Genomic DNA, 21,558 nt, shown 5'->3' with positions numbered 1-21,558 from the left:
TAATTCAGCTTCTTCATATATACTACAGACAACTGGATCATTTCCAAGCTACTGCAATTTCTGAAACAAAAACAACAATTCATCATGTTGTTCTAAAAACAAATAGGGAATATAGAAGGCGGAAGGTGACTTACTCCTTCACTCATAGTAAATGAAATGTGAGAAAGTCAAAGGGATCTAAATGTTAAGTAACCAAATACAAAGTAGAAGAACAGAGAAAACATCTGAAGGCAAATAAAAATATAATTACAACAGTCTTCTTAAACAGAAAGCTAAGAAACAGACACAGAAAAAGCAGTGCTAATAGAAGAGAAAAATCAGAAAGTGAAAAGTTATGTCCTTCCCATAAGGAGGAAGGAGCAAAAGTGGAAGAAAATTGTACTGCAGGAAAAAAATAAAGCACAAGACTCTTTAGATTCAGTAACAATATGAAAAGGTATAAAGGACCTCAGGTTTTCCTAACTAAACTAAAAGGCAATACAGAGACAAGATGAATCTTAGAGATACTTATTTTACATATTCTTGAAGAGTTTTCATAAGCATTTGTATTTAATAGTTTTAATAGAACTATTCAAGTATTATAGGTGATAACACAATTAATAGTATATATTGTTCATAGTATACAGTATGTAATGGAAAAGAGAAAGGTGCAAGTTCTAAAAGTGTAAAGTATAGGACCAAGCAATATAAATGCATACTGATCAAAATCAATAAACAATTCAGGAGAGTATTAACTAAAATTCTGTCATGACTACAAACCTTTCTCTCTGAAGTTTTCATTGAAGAAAAACACATTAGAATTCAGATAATGTTTTCTCATCCTCTCTAAACCACACAGGTTCTTCCAATAGGAAACAGTAAAGGGAAAGTACCAACAGTTCCTTAGTCCATTTGTTCCTACATGAAATAGAATAAAAGAAAGAGATGCAAAAGTCTTAGTTTGTTTTTTTGTTTGTTTTTTTACATTTGTATGGGGGCTATTAATATCCTATCATTACTTAAAAAGAGCTTGTTATAGCATTTAAGTAACTCTTAGCTGAATTTGACAAATCTTAACAAAGCAGAAAAAAGACATTTGGGCCATAATACGCAATTCTGCCATAAAATTATGACATCTCAGAAATACTGTGCATTATACCATCTCCCAACCAGGTCTAAAGTGTGTGAGAATTAAGAGATTTGCAATATGTAGACACAATCAGTTGATATTTAATATTAGAAAAAAATGGAAAACACACCAAACTGCCTGCTATTGCAAACAGTTTTATTACTTTAACGATAATCCCTTGCACCAATCATTATTTTTTTCATCACTACATGCACAATTTAAACAAATTAGACAAGATAAAAGACATTTATTCACTCAAACAGAACAGGCAAAAGCATGGCCTTTCACACAAATTAAACTTTGACATTAGCTGGTCCTTCCAAGTTTAGCTTAACAATCACACAACACACTCTCTGGAGTTGCATTTCATTGATACTGAATAGCAGGTATCAATTTAAGTTAAAATTTGTAACATTTGGATGTACATTCCACACACATCTATCTATCAAGATCAATGTTTCCTTTTCACCAAACAGAGTATCTAGGAGAAAATCTGACACATGCATATCAGAGGAAAGAAACTTCAAACATTCAGCAAAGCATTACAGGGTTGGAACGTCTCTCTTAAGAAGAAATGTTAAGAGAACTGGGGCTGTTCAGACTGGAGAAGAAAAGCTGTGGATGCTCCATGGTGTTCAAGACCAGCTTGCATAGGACCCTGAGCAATCTGATACAGTTGGTGGCAATTCTGTCTCCAAGCAGGAAGGTTTAAACTAGACAGTCTTTAAGGTCCCTCGCAACTCAAACAATTCTATGATTCTATGAATCATCAGGTTGTGTATTAGGAAGAATTTTTTTCTCAGGGAGTGGTAAGACATCAGAACAGGTTGCCCAAGGATGTAGAGGAGTCACCATCCCTGGAGGCATTTAGGAGTAGACATAGTTGTTAGGGACATGGTTTAGTGGGCAACATTGGTGGTAGCTGGACAGTTGGAAGAGATCATCTTAGAGGTCTTTTCCAACCCTAATAGAATTCTATCCAAATTCTATGATCCTATATATGTCATCCTTATAAACAAGGCTGATTTCACAGTTGGCTACAAAATCCAGTCATTTTTTTTCAGTACTATTCAATACTTATTGAGAAGAAAGTCTTTCTTATCAATTCCTAAATGCAATCAGGCTGTTTTGGCTCATAAAAGCCTTACTCAGAAAAAATACACGGTTTTGTTTTAGTTGTGTACAATGAAGAAAGCCATCTCCATCAATTCAATTCAGTAATTGCACCTATAAATGCTACAAAAATACCTAGGAAGAATTCTTACCTAGAATAATATTGCTGAAATACCAGCCACCTACAGAATACAAAATGGAGTCAAAGAACATCATCCAGCAGATACATCCAAAGGTCATGTATCCTCCTTTCACCATTGGTTGGTACATGTTATTCCACTGAATTCCTGGTAGTAGTAGTAACAGCAATAATTTTTAAAGGTCAAAGCTAAATAATTACAGAATTAAAGATCACAGACATCAAAAACATACACTTCTGGGTATTTAAGCACTGACAGAATAAAAAGTATGCAATAACAGTAATCACAATGAATAGAAATGAATTGCTATGCCTCTCAAGCCTCTGTTTAGAACAGCAGGTGACACCGCTACTGGGAAAATGCAGAGAAGTTTCAGTAGAAAGGCTATTTATGGAGCTTCAGATGGCCCTTAATTTAGCAAAAGAAAAAGAATTATGATTGACAAAATGAGGTGCTGGCTTCTTCAAAAAGAGAAGTAATGGGTTACACAAAGATTTCTACAATGTTAAATCTGAAAACTGTAAATTTAACTAAGAAGCAAGCATTTGTGTGCACTGAGTGTATTTAGAAATAAACTGAAACTACAAGCATGCTGAATAATTTCTTCATGAAAGTGTTCAATTGCAAAATCATGAAAAGAAGAAAGTGGAAAACTTCAGCACCACAGAAAGCCATCATATTTGTAAAAGGAAAAATAAAATAGAAGTAAAGAAACGGTAGCATTGTATTTTTCTTCTTAAAAAAAAAAAAAAGAAAGAAAGAACGGGGGGGGGGGGAATACTACTTTGTTTGCAGTACAAGGGGTCACGATACTGGTTCTGCAATCTTTTTCTACTATTCTAAGGAAGAGCATTTTTTTTTTTTTACAAGCATATTTTGCCCTTTCTTCAGTAAAGAAGAATCATTTTGCTGGAAGTGTCCAGTGGAGATATTCAGTATTTTCTGCAAGAAACTTCCACTTATCTACCTTCGTATAATTATGACATTTTTCCAATACTGAGTGGTTTGAAACATATATTGTTATTAGTATTGATCCACCTCACTAGTGCCAAAATAAAGAGATTACATTATTTTCTATACTTAAATACATAAAGCCATTGTAGATATTTCTCAAGGTCCCAAATACTTCTCCAATTTCAGCATCAACAGGGGCAGCACTTGGCTTAGAGACAGAAGGGTTCACCTGAGCTTAGCAAGTTTGCAAAGTACTTTTTCTTCTTAGCACTTAAAGACAATATATTGTTCTCACGCATTTCTGCACTTTCACAGTAGTTTTAAGGGAAAATTTCACTGCACGTCTCCAAGCTCATAAAGACAGTCCAGCTGGTACTTGAGTACAAATAAGGTTACAAAGGAGAAAAGTACAGAACATTTCACAAACCAAAGGTCATTTTCTTCTACTTTCTGGTGCATAGAGGTTAAACATTTATGTTAGCTTCACACTGAGAGTGAATAACTTAGATTGCTCTAGCCCTGTACCATACTGTTTTCATCAGTCTCTACCATGTAATGCACAAGTGCACATGTGAACCCACACACATCTACCTCAAAAAAATCTCTCTAGAAATCCTTACCGGAAAAAAAGCGTTAGAGAAGTTAATGACATCTGTGAGGATTCTCAATCATTTGTATTGTAGTTCTAAGAGTAATTCTAAGCCCACCTTAATTTACTAATAGGAAGTGGCACAAGCTTAATTTGATTTTCAAGAGGTGTTAAAAAGGCTTTTCTATTCCAATAAGAGATACCCTGTTTACTCGTGATTAAAGATCTTTTTTTCAGAAAAAAAATAAACATTTCCAACTCTAATTTTTTTGAAAGAATAACTTTTTTTTTTTTTAAACTAGATAGCTTACCTATTTCTTGGCCCTCAAAGAATGTAATGAAAAACACTCCTTGCCCAAAGGCCGTTGTAGAGAGAAGACACTGCAACACCAGAGGAGAAATAGGATATGAGCATCAAATGATTCATTCACAACTGCTATGAAACTTGTGACACTAAAAGCAAGCAGAAAATAAATAGGCCTCTGTTTCAAATAAATAAGTGGTCATTATTCCTTTTACAGTTTAACACTACACTCCCCCATACCTCAGTGGTATTTGCACCACCTTACAGAGCTCCAATTACCTACTTATCAATAATGGAAAGTACTTAATTTTATTGCAAGTTTCAGACCACCATAAATCCACCACATACTGAAAATATGTAACATGTAACACTATAACAGCATATAAAGCAATATACTTTCTGCAGTAAGAGCAGTGGTTTATACATTTTTCAGTAAGAGACAGAGGTAGCAGAAACATGAGCACAGGGTACTACCTGCTGAGATAGCATTCTTCTGAGGGAAATAACTTCCAAGAAGCAACATAAATTAAATATGCAGTATGAGAAAAGTAAAAAATGGAAAATTACCAAGTTCAGTGATGCAATACAAAATGAAAGTAAGATCGATCATCAATGTAAAAACACTGACAACCTTGTGAAGTTTGATGGGAAAATTCAAAGCATTAAAAAAATTACTAAGCATTGTTCAAAGATAAAGTTCTACAGTTTGAAAGTGAGATTAAGGTTTGTTTTATCTCCTGTTTTAAAACAGAGCAATTAAATAAGGTTTCTGTAATATTTAACACAAAAGGCACTCATTTATTCAGATGGCTGGCAGAATAACTATGGCATAGGCTGCTACTTAGAAAAAGAAATCATCAGTGGCATGGATTGCATGTTAACTCCCATTAACTGAGTCCCTGCCTTTTACATTCTCACGTTTCTACCATCCCACTTGATGGCCTTTTCCCTCTCTTTAAATTCCATTCCATTTTTCACATGCTGCTGCATGATTTCACATGCTGCTGCAATTGCAGCATATCTGAGTTATTTTGCAACAGTGATTTTAAATTGTGCAAACTATCTGATGTCTACTTTTCTCTCCCTGTGGGAGAGAAAATGACAAAATAACAAGAAATTTTGTGCCTTTTTATGCTTGAATACTGCAGTCTTGCATTTGCACTTACTTTTATGCAAAGAATTGATATATTTTATTTGACCAATTGAAACAGAAAGTACCAAGCAGAAAAAACATTTTCCATTTTTAAAATACTGTGAAGTGTTCCATCATCTTAATGTGATTTTGTGTGTATATCTTTTAAAGGAACAAAGCCATAAAGTGTGAAATACAATTTCCATTTTATGTTGATGATATTTGATGTCCAACTTGGGATATGGTACATTAAGACAATACAAAGGCATAAAACAGCTTATAGCATACAAAAAAATAGAAAACACACCAAGAAAGGACATACATATGAAGCAATGGCAAGGAAACATATCTTCAACAGTATTAACAAGAAAACTATTAGATAAATTCCTGATCTAATCCTCAGCTGTTATCAATAGAAAAATCACTTTCCTGCAAAAACAATGAGATAGGGATGATTGTGATTCAACAACAAGAGGGCTGGATTTTTACATTCATCTTTTAAGGGATGACTAGAAACATTTATGTATGGTTCTTCTATTAACATTGATATCCCTGCTATGAGCTGTTGTAGATAGAGATGTATAGTACATCTACTGTTGACCTACATTAAGCAACCTGAGTCTATGCAAATGGTTTATACTAAGAGTGCTCACAGAACAAATATGAAATGCCTCAACACTTAAGATGCAATATTCTATCTCACAGTAGGTAATTGCATTAATTAGTCACCTAATTACTTCTGCTTCTGGAGTTACAGCTGTTGCAACCCACTGTATTTTTCACCAAAAAGAAAACAGACCACCTTAATTCCAAATCTCCTTGTGAAAAACGTGTCTAAAAAATTTGGTACATTTATCAAATTTGGCATAAACAGGAGACACTGCAAGAGGAAACATGGCCATAACAATACTTTGCTCAAGTTTTTCTAGGCCAAAACCTACATTAATTGGACAGATTTTTCAAGATGACATACACTGCTCATATAAAGCCATTGTAGAACTAAACAATAATAATAGTACAAATATTTTTAAGACAAAGTATTTAGAATTATTATGCGCTTGAAGAATCTCTCCTTATACTTCTGCACATTTACAAAACTTCCCTGAAAATTTATTTTTTTATTCCTTCCTACAATCAAAAGATTTGCTCAACTGGCTATCATGAAAAGAGTGACTTATTTCCAATGAAACAAAAAAGCAAACAAAAATGTGGGATAAAATAAATTACAATCTAAAGTTTTGGAATTAAGGTAATCCACAGATGGCTGAACAAGAAAAAAAATAGAGAAGGAAAATAAATATTTACCATCATAATCTGCTTGATAAAACTCAACTGGTTCTGCAAGACCAACAAAACTATGTAGGGTAAAAAACTGATCATATACACAAGGCTGGCACACAGAGCTGCAGTATTGGCACTGCTGAAAAAAACTCCCAGGAAATAGCTTAACATAATAACTGTCACTCCAAAATCCAGGAGAAAAAGAAAGATGAGGAAACCATTGCTATGAGCAAAGATACCACTCGCTTTTAAAATGACGGCCAGTGCACAGCTGCTTATTGTTAGCACAATTACATTCTCCAGAAACCAAGAAAAGAAGTGAATGGCTGGATGCACTCCCATTGTCTTCATATACTGAAAGATAATACAGCAGAGGGATCTGAAGTCAGAACAACACATTCATTTTCGTTTTTAAGCAAAACAAATCACCACCAAGATACTACCAGCTCAAAGGGTGTCATCTTCCCTTCGTATCACTTGTCTCCTTTCTCTGTGTTACCCCCTTATGCTGCTCTCTCATGGATTCAACATTCCGTTCTGACCTTATCACATAGAAGCACAAAGAATCCCAGGCACAACACACTTTTTGCACAGGTTTGCAAGTCTAGATGTCAGATTACTGGGCTCTCCAGTGAGAAATTTGCCTGTATGAACTCTAAAAAGTTCAAATACAGTGCTGTGGGTATAAACACATTTTTTTCCCCAGTATATTGTTGAACTAAAAGTAAAACATGTACTTTTGAAAACCTTTATGTACACAAATAATTTAGCCAGCTATTAAATCTCATCCCTCTGTTTCTAGAAAATGCTTTTAAAAACAAGATAATACTACTTCAAAAGCATTTTTATATAAGATGATCAAAATGAACTTCATAAAGTTGAGATAATACTGTAAAGCACTCCAAAATCCATCTTGCAAATCAAAGATTAGAGAAATTAAATAATTTCCCAAATTGAAAGAAGACAATTGAGAAAAATAAAGATCAGTACAATTCTCCAAAAAAAATCTCTACATAAAATTTACCCTAAAACCTTCAGTCTGTCAATATCCTTATCACCTGCTGAGACTAGTTCTGGATCTGTGCAAATAGTTCCATCTCACTTTGTCATCCTCCTTTATATTTCTGACAATTACATAGCACGTAGCAAGTTTTTAATTTAATACATGCAGGTTTATCATATTAGGCCAAATATGGCTAAACATGAAAAAGAATCCAAAGTATCAACCATTCTCATCACAAGACCTCACTTCAAGTTTTCATCTTCAAATTTTATAGATCTTTTGTTTGTTGTTTTATCCCATGCAAAACATTTGCAAACTAAGGGGACTGATGCTCAAACTCAAAGCAGCAGCTAGAACCTGAAGTTTCTACCCAGAATAAAAGCAAGGAAAAACTAGATCAGCTAGAATATATGAGTACACAAAGGTACCTAAATGTTTAATATTTTGTATCTCAGTTCACTTTACATTTTATTTTCAGAGGCTTAGGTCTCCCTTACCTCTTCAAGATGAATTTCTCTTTCATAAACCAGCTTGCGAACCATACTAGCAACAGAAACCATCCATGTTAACATCATCATAAGTGGAAAAAAAAAACCTATGTTGTTCAAAAATCTGTGAAAGAATATATATGCAGAATTGTTAGCCCCCAGAGATAAAAGATTTTGTAGCAGAGTATTACTGCAACTATTCTCACATTATGCATAAAATAAGATCTGACATGAGCAATTAGAAATATTCAGTTTAATTCAGTTATATTTCATGCAACAAGCTAAAGATATGTATTAGCATAAATTTATATTTGCATGCATCAACAACAGAACTAACATAATCTTTCTTTAGGTGATGAGGCTACACTCATAATCAAATAGAACTCAAATATGTGCATTAAGCAACAAAATGAGACAGTCAATTTCTACTCCATTGAAAAATGTCTCATCACCAACTATAATTTCTAATACTCAGGATGGTTTTTTTTTGTTTTTTTTTTTGTTTTTTTTTTTTTACAAAGAACAATCCTCCAATTTTTCTTTTGCTTGTACTAACTCTGCACTATATTTCATTGCACTCATATTGTGAGCCAATTCTAAGTTTGCAAACAGGGCAATTGATAATGGAATGTGTGCTCCCCTGAAGAGCATAAGCTGATCACACATGTTTAAGCAGTTTCTGTCCAGCATACTATTATAAAATATAGATGCAAATATCTTGGAAGGGATCATTTGGCATTATGTATTGTGGTACCATCTCTTAACATTTGCAATACTGGTACTGGACATTCTGGTTCAGTTCTGCATTAGGATACGTATTTAATCATTACAAAGATCTATTAGCTCACTAAGCTCTCTAGTGTTAGCCCAATTATATAATTAAGAAGTACAAAGTTTACTTACAGATCACTGGTATGACAAGGATAAGGCATGGCTTGCACTTGAATTGCTGGCTCTGAGATATCTAACCCAGTCTGTGCTGAAATTATTGCCCTTTCAATCATTTCTTGAAGAGGAATAAAGATATGATTGTATTTAAACCCATCAGATGGCAGCTTCTGGGGGTGAGATTTCCATGCTGGGTTTTTAATCAAGTCCGTTCTCATGCTATAGAGAACACTGGTTCTAATTGTATATGAAATGTGCTGTGTAAGGAGATTGCTGGAATCTGGCATCTTGTTTCTGGATGCATTGAAGATGATACCTGACAAGAAGAAAAAGCACTTCATACTCAAGCCTTAATGGCGTATTATATACATAGCTAACTTCTGGTCTTTTAACACCTCCCAACCCCACTCGCGAATGGTGGGTTTCACACAGTCCTACATTTTTTCACATCCATATTTATTCATGCAATAAATGGGTTTGAAACAACAGTTTTATATAAGAAAACTACTGTTATTTGCTTTTTTGAACTATAGCCTATCCTCTTTACCCATATAGAACCCATTCTTGAAGACTAACTCCTATTTCATTCCATAAAAGAAAGCTGCTACAAAATTTGTCCAAAGGTTAACAATCCTTGTAAGTGGGAGACAAGGAAAACAGTACCAATCCATTCTGATTTTTTAATATCTGAGTCAGTTACTTCAGTTCTGCTTTAGCACAGAAGAATCTGCATGTTTATCTTCTCCATCACAGTAAAAAGCATGGAGAAAAGTTTTATCTGTAGCTAGAAAGGTTAAGTCAAATACTTGGCTTTTTTTATTTTCTTTTTTTTTCTGGATGACAGATATTTTAGGTTTTCCTGATAAATGTGAAAAGTTGACTTTCTTTAGGAAAGGAAAGATATCTCACTGATCCCTTGACTCTCAGAAATAAAAATTATAGTTTACTCCACTGGAAATATATATTTTTTTCAAACTCATTTACCCATTTAAGCAATCATTTAATTTTCTAAAACATCTGATAAGCCTATTACAAAAAAAGCAAGGAAAACTCAACATTGGTTTCTCATCTTACTACAGGAAGTAACATATGCCTATAAATGAGAGTAGTTGGGCAATGGACACATCAGGTCCCTTAAAAAGCCACCTACCGTGTTCTCTTAAAGTATGTATGAGGCCATGATACCACAAAAACATGAAGCTTATGTCAGTTTACTTTTCTGTACGAACTCCCCTTATGCAAGCGGAAGCAAAATGTACCTACAACATGACAGTTTCATTTTCTGTGAGCTAAGATGTCTGTTTCTTTCTTTGAAGGGCCAGACAGTTTCATTCCCTATGAAGACTTCTTGAGAAATTCTATTTCTCCTATGGTATGGACTCTTGATTTTTTTTTTTTTTTAGTGATCTGAGGTTTCATTTCCACATGCTGCAAGCGTGGGTACTGTGTGAGTGTCTGAGCAAGCATAGGATTCCAGACTGAAGAGTTATTCTTAAGTTTTGGTTTAGTACAGTTTCCACGTTTCGTTCTCTGTAACTATTTTGACATGACTCGTTTTATACTTAAAGGAGTCTAAAGAGGCAATAAATAAACCAAGCAACAGGGGAAAAAGTATGGCACAGCATATAGTGACTTAAAAGGAGACAGTACTTTTCCCTCTTACCTAGAAAAGCTACATATAGCTTAAGACCATTTATGCAAATAGAGAATGTGTGTAATAAGAAAAAAAGTGCTTGTCATTTAAACTGTACAATTAATTAATTCTTGGTCATGAAGGCACAATGCAGAGAAAGCATAGAGAAAGATAGAAGAGAAATAACATCAACTGTTTAACAATTAATTTGCTTAGAATAAACATCTATTTTTCCGAGGTGCTGGTTCAAGAAATAGATGTGTAACAGACAACAACTACATTCTAATGTTTTTTGTCAATATGCATTTTAATTATGATACTTACTAGCCAAAAAATTATTGTGCTGCATGAGTTCATGAGCTTTCTCTTCCAATTTATCAATAGACCCAAAAGGCTGGAAACGATCCAGTAATACACAAGAAGAGACATTTACTATGAGCTGTGACAACAGGTCAATTTGTCTACTTGCTGAGCTGTTAAGCGTCTTGCCCATCATAATTTCTAAAAGAGGAAGAGGAAATAAATTAGACTGTCTAAGTTTTAAATAATTAAACAGAACAAAATATAAGTTTTCACTTTCACACCCCATAGGAGTAAATACCTTTTACATTTAAAAGGGAAGATTTTTAAAGCTTAAGAATATTAGCATGAACTTGTGAAAGCACAGCTCACATTGCATCAGTTTTTACAACTCCTCAACTACATTTCCTTCAAATTTCAGAATAATATATAATAAGTTCCAGAAAAAGAGAAGGTCCTCTAAGATATAGGGCTTACAACATTTCCTTATCCTTCCATAACCATTTCCACAAATGCAAGAGAGTTACTGTACTTGAGAGAACCATCTCTTTAACCTAGGAATGTATAGGCTAGTTTTTATCTCCTTGACACTGAAAATATTTCAAGTAACTTGTAGGTAGAAGCATTTTGATTCAAGCACTACATCTTAAAAGAAACCATTTGGATAAAACTAAAACCTCTCCACTTTCATTTTGATTATGATTACAGAACTAATACCTGCATCCCAAGAGAGCTGAGCCTCTGAAAAAGTTCAGAGCTCCATCTACTTTTAGAGAATGGTGCTATACCTTTAAGTTTTAGAGAATAACCAAATGGATAGCATGAGCTAGAAATAAATCTAAATTTATCCACATTTCATGGAAACGTTTGAATTTCTCAGGTAATCAAAAGTAAGTTATAAAGCACCCAACAAGATTTCTTCTTAAATTTTTCAAGACTTGCTTGAACATGTGGGCTTTGAAAAGGATGGGTGATAATCTCATTTAGTAACAGTGATGACATAAAATCCTGGATTGTAGGTGTTACTCAGCAGCAGCATAGGAAATAATACAACAGGCAGGCAAGCAAGTGGAAAGATATGTGTAGCAGTCTGAAGAAGAGACATGATTACCAGTGTGAAGGACAAAGGTCAACAAAGCAGAAGTACAAGAATTGGAAGTCTATAACTCAGAAGACATGCAAGCAGTGATAGAGTAAGTTCACAGGTTGAGAGGAAACAGCATCAAACATCTTAATACTACCCTTCAGGAGAGCAAAAAAATGAAATACCTGTTTTTATTTATTTTGTGGCATTAGAACAGAGTATTTCAAATATTAATCCCAAGTAATAGGGTTAAGCTATCATTTATTTTTATAAGTGTGCATACATATATAACCATATGCATATATAAACAGCTGATCCTTATATATAAGATCTTAATTTGAAATAAAATATTTCACTGTTAAAAAAAATCTCAATAATTACACTACTGTATATTTTATCATAAAAAAATAATCACTTTACTACTTCGTTGGAGTATGGCATAGTTAAATGTTTCTCGAATTACATTTCATAGTCTTCAGGAACTTCTGTACTCTAGCATAGAAACAGTATCTGTACATCACAGAATGGCCTAATGGCCTTAATTTGAAAGCTAGTGCTTGCTGCATGCACTAAAAAATACAGCAAGTAGAATCCATAACAAAATCCAGAGAGTAAGAGATAGTACAGTATCCTCTTTAGACCAAGGAGCTCAAACTTCTATATGCCATCTCTCCGGAATATCTGCTTAACCACTGTACTGTTGGCTAGTCTGGATCAGAAGCAGTTTGCCCATCATGGTGAAAATGGACCACTACATAATTAAAATAAAAAAGAAAGAAAAATAGCTTTAACTTTTAAGAAGTTCCCCTGTCATAAGCAAGGCTGCCATACACCAGATCAGGCTGGTAATCAGACCCCATACAATGCCATACAACCTGGCCTTGAGCACCTCAACTTCTCTGGGCAGCCTGTGCTAGTTCCTCACCATTTTAAATAATTTCCTCCTACTGCCTAATCTATATCTCCCCTCTTTTAGTTTAAAACCATTCCCCGTTTTCCTATCACTATCAGACCATTAAAAAAGTCAATCTCCCTCCCGATTAAAAGCTCCTTTTAAGTACTTAAAGGCCACACTGAGATCTCCCCACAGCCTTCTCTTCCCTAGGCTGAAGAAGTCCATCTTTCTCAGCCTGTCTTCATAGGAGGTGCTCCAGCCCTCTGATCATCATCTTAGCTCTCCTCCATGCTAACTCCAAAAGCTTCTTGTGCTGGAGTCCCCAGGCCTCAACACAGTACTCCAGATGAGACATCACAAGGGCAGAGTAAGACACATGTATAGGAACAGATACAATTCACAGGAAAGCTTTAGAACTAAGATACAGACTTACGTTTATCTTTTATCTTTCTCAATTATAAATCTAGTAACTATGAATAAAAAACTCAGCAAAGCCATTTATACTCTTACCTTCATGCTTTGTTACATAGAACTCATCCCTCATCTCCCACTTAATTCATTCAAGGCACCGCTAAATAATTGGGAGAATATATAACTCTTTTCTATAAAGCTATAAGGCAGAAGTGCTATTTAAATGAAAGGTAGCAAGAAAAACTGGAATATAGCAGTAATTTTTGAATCAGCATAGGATTCAGTGATGACTTTAGATCTACTTGTTTGCTTCCAGCTCTCTATACATGCGTGGGAACTGTTTAATGACAATGAGGGCAGTAGAGGAAAAAAGCCAAGCAGGAAAGTTGCCTGTTGTTTTGTTTGTTTTAATCTTTGCTGCTACATCCCAGGCATGTAGCCAAAACAGAAATTCCTTAACTGTGAAATACACTGTACTTCTGGAGAAATCACCGAAGAAGACTGAAAGACAATAGGAAGATTCAGGGAGCAAGAACATAAAAAGAAGAGTTTCCTGCACAGTTGCTTCCTTGTGCCTCTTGAGAGGCTTATAATGATTGCTCCTAGCAAAGAGCTCATAAGCTCTAGCAGGATCGGGCTTATATAAAATTGGTTACACCCAGAAGATGATTGCAAATTGCTGGATTGGAAAGCAAGCATAGAGAGATAAACCTGCAGTGCCCACAGAAGGCTAGCTTACAAAGTGAATATGAGTTTAAGAAAAAAAAAACACAAACTTGACTGTCTGCATTTCAATATTTACTTTGTTCCAGATAAGTAAAAACTGGCACAATACCCTGTAAAACAGTTTTAGAAATTTGTAACTTTCCAAGGAGTCTCCTAGCAAAATCATTTAGAAGAACAACAACAAAAAAAAATTCTGCATCAATTCACTCAGTGTCACATGAAACTTTCCAACAGAAGTTTCAGGGTGAATGTTTTTAATCCCATTACTTATATTTATAGCATCATAGTGAAGTAAAAACATACAAGCACAAACACCTTGGATTTGAGCATAATTAGAAGGCATGTCATTGTAACCATATCTGTAAAAAGAAACATCAAAATATAAATGCAGAAGAGTGCTCTGACACTCTAAGTCAAGATCAGTTTAATGTAAAAATGAAACCTGTATGATCTATAACCTATACTGATTTTTCACTTTTTATGATAAATTTATCAATTGTATTGCATTAAAAAATTCTGGCTTCATAAGCTATTCTACTTCAATGATTTCCTGTATTTTCAATCCAAGACTATTAAACATTTATTACAGTAAAATGTCCCTGACTGTTAAAAAGCTACAGCTTGAGACTTCTGTGATGAAGTGTCAGCAACAGTGAAGATGTACCTTATGACTCTTGATATCTTCTTAATGAGATAGCCCACAATTTGTCATACAGTTCCCTGTTAGGTCTGTACAAACCAAATACATCTGTACATTGAGAGTTATATTTCCAGGAGCTCTTGTAGTTTAGGAGACTTTGTCTTCCCTGTTTCTAACTTTCCAGTTCTGTATTTGTTCCTCTATTTTAATTTTATTCTGGTCCAGTTTCACCACGATGGGCAAACTGTTTCTGATCCAGACTAGCCAACAATGCAGTGACAACACAAATATTCCTGAGACAGCAGACAGATTTTTGAGCTCCTCAGCCTGAGAAGGATACTGTGCCCAAATCTGTTACTTTTGGATTTTGGATTGAGTTATGGACACTACTTGCTATGTTTTTAGTGCATGCAGCTAGAACTAGCTTTCAAACTAAGGCCATCAACTGCAATTAAATCTAAAACCCTATTTATGCAAAAGAAAACCCAAGAACTTCGGCTCATGCCAACCACACATAGCATCAGCTCAGAGCAACAGCACAATTAAAGACTGAGGATGCATTCCAGTATTTACAAGCTCTCAGGAGCGTTGGTGGATTTTACACATCTCCTGCCTAGAGACAGGTACCAAAATTCAAATAAAAGTTGCACTTCAGGTACTCAATTTTTTAGTTTTATTTTTTAAGATACAGATTCTATTATTTAACTATAAACAATAGGGCAGATTGAGTGATCTGGACACCTCCACTCCCTTTTATTTTTTTCCCCGTCAATATGGGCCACCCAGCCTCTTCAGGAAAGAATTTGAGTTCTTCACCCTCCATAATGACTGAAACAGATTACTGTCTAGCTTGTTTGTCAGTGAACATTAGGGTAATTACTACACAGATCTGTCCTCCTTACTACTATCCTTTCCTGAGAAGCATCAAGCCCCCTTGGTGCATGATGCCATACTGTCTGTTATTACATTCTTTGTCACTTCTCATCTCATGACTGTAAGCTGCTCTTAAATGACATTAGACTCTTCCTTGGCACGAACTGTTCCTTCTAATGCTGCCAACGACAATTTCCATTAGAATGCACTGACTTACTGATAGCAGAACACATCAGTTATTTTTTTCAATTATCAGATTGTTTAAAAATAAGTCTAGCTGCCAGGAGCTCAGCCTCAGGGCTAAAAGTGTGCAGCCATGGCTGACAGGGCCCCCTTGGTGGCCAAATCACGGACCTGCTGATCTGAGCACCAGTCTCCACTTGTAGGATGTTATCTTTGCTGATGAGAGCAGAGCTTGACATTGCTGCTCCATTATATTAACCCTATCTCATGCTTTTCTAGGGCTCAGGGAGCTGACATGGAATTCTCTCTCTACTAAAAGGAGTTACAGACAGCATTTCCTTGTATTGATTAAACACATACCATACCAAATCTGATTTATTTCCATTAAAAGCATATAGATTTTCTTCAAAATTACTGAAAAAATTTACTGCTAAATAATTGAACTGCAGTTACTGAGATTACATATCCCCTCTGTTCTTATAAATATAGCTCCTAAGTTTGTAAGTCCCATTACAGTTTGCCACTTCTAATTCATCACCAGATTTTTTCAGTTTTCAATATTATACAATGGACAAATTTAATACAGAAACTAAGACATTTAGAAATATATGAGACTAACAGTAGATTTCAAGCCTGCTATTTTAATTTCATCAAAGCAAACAGCATATTAAAATCCAACTAAACGTAGTTCTAGTATTAAATTAAAAACTAAATAAGGGTAATCAGTGCATGCACTTTCTTAGACATACCATATACTTGCATTTTTTTAAAGAGTTTTTCCAGGTCAATATCCAGGTTACTTTCCACAAAGTGCTTTACAAAATTGTTTTCCAGTGTTTCCTAAAATAAAAAGTTGTAGATAATGTCATGTTTATATTCACTAAAGAAATACAAAATACTCCTCTTACAAAGATTTCCTGCATAATCTCCTGAGTGGAGAACTCAGTCAGCTTCTCCATGTTTTCAGTCTTCCCCTCTTCAGAGATTAACTCTACCCATTTAAAATAAACTACAGCACACATACTCCCCATTGCTATACTTCACTATCCTATTTTACTCCTAATATTTTAACCTGGTCCACTCTAATATTTTTACAAAACTACTGGGACAGAAACTTATTTTCTTTTCCTGCAAGACTTCTGGGGCACTGAACTATTAGCACTGGCAGTAGTGTAATAAACATCTTCAAAAACTGGCAGCTGGAAATGCCTTTTTATGTTGTTTTCAATTCTTTATCTCATTTGCCAAGTTCTAAGGGGAAAAAATGTATTAGCACTACAAGAGCTTCCTGGGATTTGCAAGTCTCACGCCTGTTTACTAGTAACATTGCTTACTTGATCTTAATAACAGTTCAGTCAATATATATAGAAGCCATGACAGTATTCTGCTTACAGAACAAGCATAGAATATACTGACTTGGAAGGGACCCACAAGGATCACTGAGTTCAACTCCTAGCGCCAAACAGCACCACCCAAAATCCAAACCCTATGCCTGAGAGCACTGTCCAAACATTCCTTGAACTCCGGCACCTGGGGCTGTGCCCACTGCCCTGGGCAGCCTGTTCCATTCTCACCATCCTCCGGTGCAGATCCTTTCCCTAACCCCCACCTGCCACAGCTCCTCTGCTCTGGACTGAGAAAACCAATGGACCTCAATTGCTCCTCATGTGTCTTGCCCTCTTGGTCCTTCTCCATCTAAATCTCTTTCTGACTGCTCTCTTATAGTTTATGTCCTTTTTGCACTGTGGTGACCAAACCTGCACCCAGTGCTGGAGAAGAGGCCGCAGAGTGCAGAGCAGAGCAGGACCTTCCCTCTCCTGTCTGGCAGTGCTGGGGCTGATACACCCCAGGGTACGGTTGGCACTTCCTTAACACAACTGCTTCTCACATAACAGCCTACCATGTAAAACATGGCAAAACTACATTTTACTGGTGTATTAAAATAAAAGACATATGTAGAATGGGAAAAATCCCAATAACAAGCTCTGAAGTTTGTCAGTATCATACTGTGGGCTCACAAACTGAAGCTCTTTTTCAATTCTACAGCAGCAAGACAGATGGGTAACTTTACACATATAGAAATTCACCTAGATCAATTCATTAGAACATAGAAAACCACACTACATTTCACCAACCTGCAGCCGTGAGACCATGAGGACATTTCCACGGTTTTTAAAAACTTCAGACATTCTTAGCCATGTTTGAGAATAAGTCTTCAAGTTTTCCACAAAACCAAAAGTGAAATTAGCCTAGGAAAAAGACAATGTGAAGACAAGTGAAAAAGATTGAGCATAGCAAACCACAAGAAACAGGAAAAACCGGCATGCTTCAGATGCTCTGAAACTCCTTTCCGTATCATTTGATACTCAACTGTAAATACATCTATGTTTTTTGTTTGTTTGTTTGTTTTTAAATAAGTATTTATTGCAGTCTCTGAATGCTAAAAATACACACTACAGGAAATATTTTGTTTATGTTTCTTATCTGAGGGTCATAAAAACCTCTATTTCATAATGTCTCTTTCCTACAGAGTATCATGGGGGTGCTTCAGAATGAAAAAATATATATATATATACAGTCAGGACATCCTCAAAAGAAAGATTCTGTAAGCTGTATGGATCTTTTGCTCTATTAGATATTACCATAATGTAATTAAATTTAAAAGTTGGAAGCACGGTCTGGACCACAAAGACAACTGACCAAAAATATTTCTTTTAGAAGTATATTTCACAGAGGAAGTCCTGAGCATAGCAAAATATTCTGCGAACCAATGAAGCATAAGGTATAATTTCTGTCTTAGCCAGCAGCTAGCAACCATCAATTTTTTTCTATCCTATTATAACAGATCACAAACATGCTCAAAATTAGATGGTATAGCAGTATACTTTTGTTTAAATTGGTATTTTCAGTCATAGAAGTGCTTTCAAGAACTAGATCTTTCCATTACAATCAAACTTTGTTATTATGGTAGAAATCATGGAATTTCCCAGCAACAAATTTCTTTAATGATTTATAAACTGAAGTTTGGGACCATGGCTTTGCAATAATTCCTATTAAAAGTACACATTTTTTGCCATAATATTTTAAGTGCCTCTTGCAAAACCACTCACCTAGCACTCATAACTCCTTCTCTACCAGAGATGCATACTTAAGCATAAGTCAATAAAGAAAAACACTTTGTGGTGTTTATTCTTCCCATTTTTAGCACAAAATGCCCAAAGACAGATCACATCATTTTCATGAAGGAATCTGTGCATTTAGCTTATATGAGATTGACTAAATCACTTTCCAAGGGAGAGTAATCTTAAATGTTAAAGTTCAGCATTGAATTGGCTAAGCAAGTTTTTTCTGTTAGCGAGCACAAAAAAAAACCATGTGGGCTGAAATTCCAGCTTTGAACACTAGGATCATGCAACCCACTGTCCAGACAGGGAGGTAACAACCTGAAGGAAACCAGAAAGGCTCCAGAGGTAGAAATAGCCAAAAAAGGAGAATTTCACACACTGCAGGTCACGCTAGAGTATGAGCCTGAATTTTAAGGCACTACGAGCTGCGAGGAAGTTCACCAGGGATCTCAGAAGAGCTCAGATCTTGGTGCTTCTTGAGCTGATTCCCAACACCACAAAAGATTTTTTTTCCTGAGGTCACTTTTAGAGATCTACTGTATCCATTAGAATACTCAACCTCCTTATACAAACAATTGAGGGCATTTTAGAGAAAGACTCAAATTGAAGCAGCAGTTAAAAAAAAAAAAAAAGGTCATGTAAATTAACAAAAATGAACAGTAAGTAGTTTTCAGGACAAGTTAACATCTGGCCAAGAAAGATTTCAAGGATGAAACTGTTGAAGTCCTGGAGTCAGTGTAAATAACTTCCTGATTACAATTGCCTTGGTATCAAGGGGTTTGAAGAACAAAAATTAATGCTATTCATAAAAAAAGAAAGAAACAAACAAAAATGCTAGGGGAACCAGGAGACTACACAGACTAATGATTTTGAAATCTCTGCTGAGCAAATTTTCTTTTTGTGATACTAATAAGAAGAAATTACAGTAAAGGAAAGAAGTGTAAATATGGAATAGAAGTAAATATTGTTGGAAGATATAAAACACTTTAAAAATTCAAGTGAAGCTGTGCTTCAGCTCTCTGGAGAAGTTAAAGAACAAGCAAATAAGGAAGAGGTAGTTAGCAGAACACCTCACCACAGACATTGCAGATGCTAAGAGTTTACACAAGCTGAAAAAAAAGCGGACAAATTACATCAGTAAAATCTTGGCATGTTTTTGGGAGCTGGGACAGTATCTGGGGATGTATCACTTTACTGTCATATTCTTCAGCAATTTTCTATGCAACCTTTATTGGCCACAGTAGGAGTCAGAATTTGAAGTAAAAGACTCCTATGAGTTTATATTCTAATGAGTAGCTGGAGTTTGTGTTTAATAAAAATTCCCTTTAAGTTCCCTTCTTCCTGAAGAACGGAGATCCATTAAAATAAATATGTAACATTTAGGCTGGATATTGCATTTGATTGAAATTATAGTCTTGAATAACATCTATGGCCCTGTCTGGACTAAATACGTCTAAGCATCTTCCTGATTTAAGCATAAATAAAAATGTTATTTTGAGCACACTTCACTGCCTTTATAATGATATCTTTTAACAGACAAGTCAAGTGTGCTTATGCAAAGCCAGACAGGCTACATAAGTTCAGAATGAGAAGTTACTTGACTAATTATCTATTTTTCTAATTACAGTTGACAAAAAAAAAAAAAAAAAAGGAAGTTGAAATTGATGGATTTACTCGACTAATTTTCTTTTATTTCTGAATCATCCTGCTACCATTATATATATTTTGACTGTTCCAATCACAAAGAAATAACACAGTGTTATTTCTACTTCATTTTCCTGAATATAAGATCAACACTGAGAAGATGTATTTTCATGAGATCAGCTAATCAATGGAAAAAAGTTAACAAGGATCAAAGGCATCACACATGGTCTTTGAACTCCTGGATGACAGCTGCAACTGAACACTGTAGCTCTCAGCCAGTGCTGCAGCACATCTCTATAATGGTCATACCTATTCTACGCATAAGAACTGTTGACTTCTTAGAAGGCAAAATCCATAATAATCACAGCTTATCAAAGAATGGTTAGTTACACAGCCCAGAAATTAAACAAGCCATGTGAAAAACTTGCAGAATATCCCTTACTATACAAGTATCTACTTCATTTTCAGTTTTAGTACTCATCGTCTTCTAGTAGACTGCTGATATGTGGGTCACACTGTCTAAAGTAAATTATAGTTTCTGTTTCAATAGGATATTTAACTGTGCAAGAGTAAAGGGTCAGCTTTTAGCAGCATTTAGGACCTCTAGGTCATTATTTTGCATTTAAGATTTGTTTGTGTTGGAAAAATAACTGAGAGGCTTGTGTAATATAAGAAATACAAACATTGTTGCAGAAACATCCCTACTATATTTGTATTTATATATAAACAGGTATACTCAGCTTGATCTAGTTAGAGGATGATAAACCTACTGACTGCAGGAGGGTTGGAGCTCAGTGATCTTAAAGGCCTTCCAATACAAGCTGTTCTGTGAATTCCTTGTTAGATATAAATGGCAGAAGTGGGGTGCAGATTACACAGATTCTTAATAAACTGATGGAAATCTGGGGTCTAGAGAATATTAACAGGTATGCCAGAAACATCTAACAGAATCCTTGAATTATTCCAGAATGTTAAAAAAAAAAAGTTAATTGTATTATGGATTCTATAATTCAGTCTTGATTTCACTGAAGTACCTATACACAA

General features: G+C 35.1%; 1 protein-coding gene across 1 annotated transcript in view; it reads right to left on the bottom strand.

Moving 5' to 3' along the window:
• ABCA13 (ATP binding cassette subfamily A member 13) overlaps window positions 1-21,558 on the bottom strand; it is a 173,880-nt gene that overhangs the window by 103,735 nt on the left and 48,587 nt on the right. Inside the window, exons 27-35 of the mRNA XM_090137138.1 lie at window positions 17,881-17,994; window positions 16,495-16,585; window positions 10,958-11,134; window positions 9,016-9,316; window positions 8,122-8,236; window positions 6,646-6,975; window positions 4,216-4,285; window positions 2,374-2,508; window positions 760-897 (exon numbers count right to left, since the gene is read on the bottom strand). Of these exons, the coding sequence (XP_089993264.1) occupies window positions 760-897; window positions 2,374-2,508; window positions 4,216-4,285; window positions 6,646-6,975; window positions 8,122-8,236; window positions 9,016-9,316; window positions 10,958-11,134; window positions 16,495-16,585; window positions 17,881-17,994 (1,471 nt within the window). The remainder of the gene's footprint in view (window positions 1-759; window positions 898-2,373; window positions 2,509-4,215; window positions 4,286-6,645; window positions 6,976-8,121; window positions 8,237-9,015; window positions 9,317-10,957; window positions 11,135-16,494; window positions 16,586-17,880; window positions 17,995-21,558) is intronic.

The sequence above is a fragment of the Phasianus colchicus genome, chromosome 3, assembly GCF_987193195.1.
Source record: "Phasianus colchicus chromosome 3, bPhaCol1.hap1.1, whole genome shotgun sequence".
Classification (NCBI taxonomy): domain Eukaryota; kingdom Metazoa; phylum Chordata; class Aves; order Galliformes; family Phasianidae; genus Phasianus; species Phasianus colchicus.
This window is presented reverse-complemented; position numbering and strand designations above follow the sequence as displayed.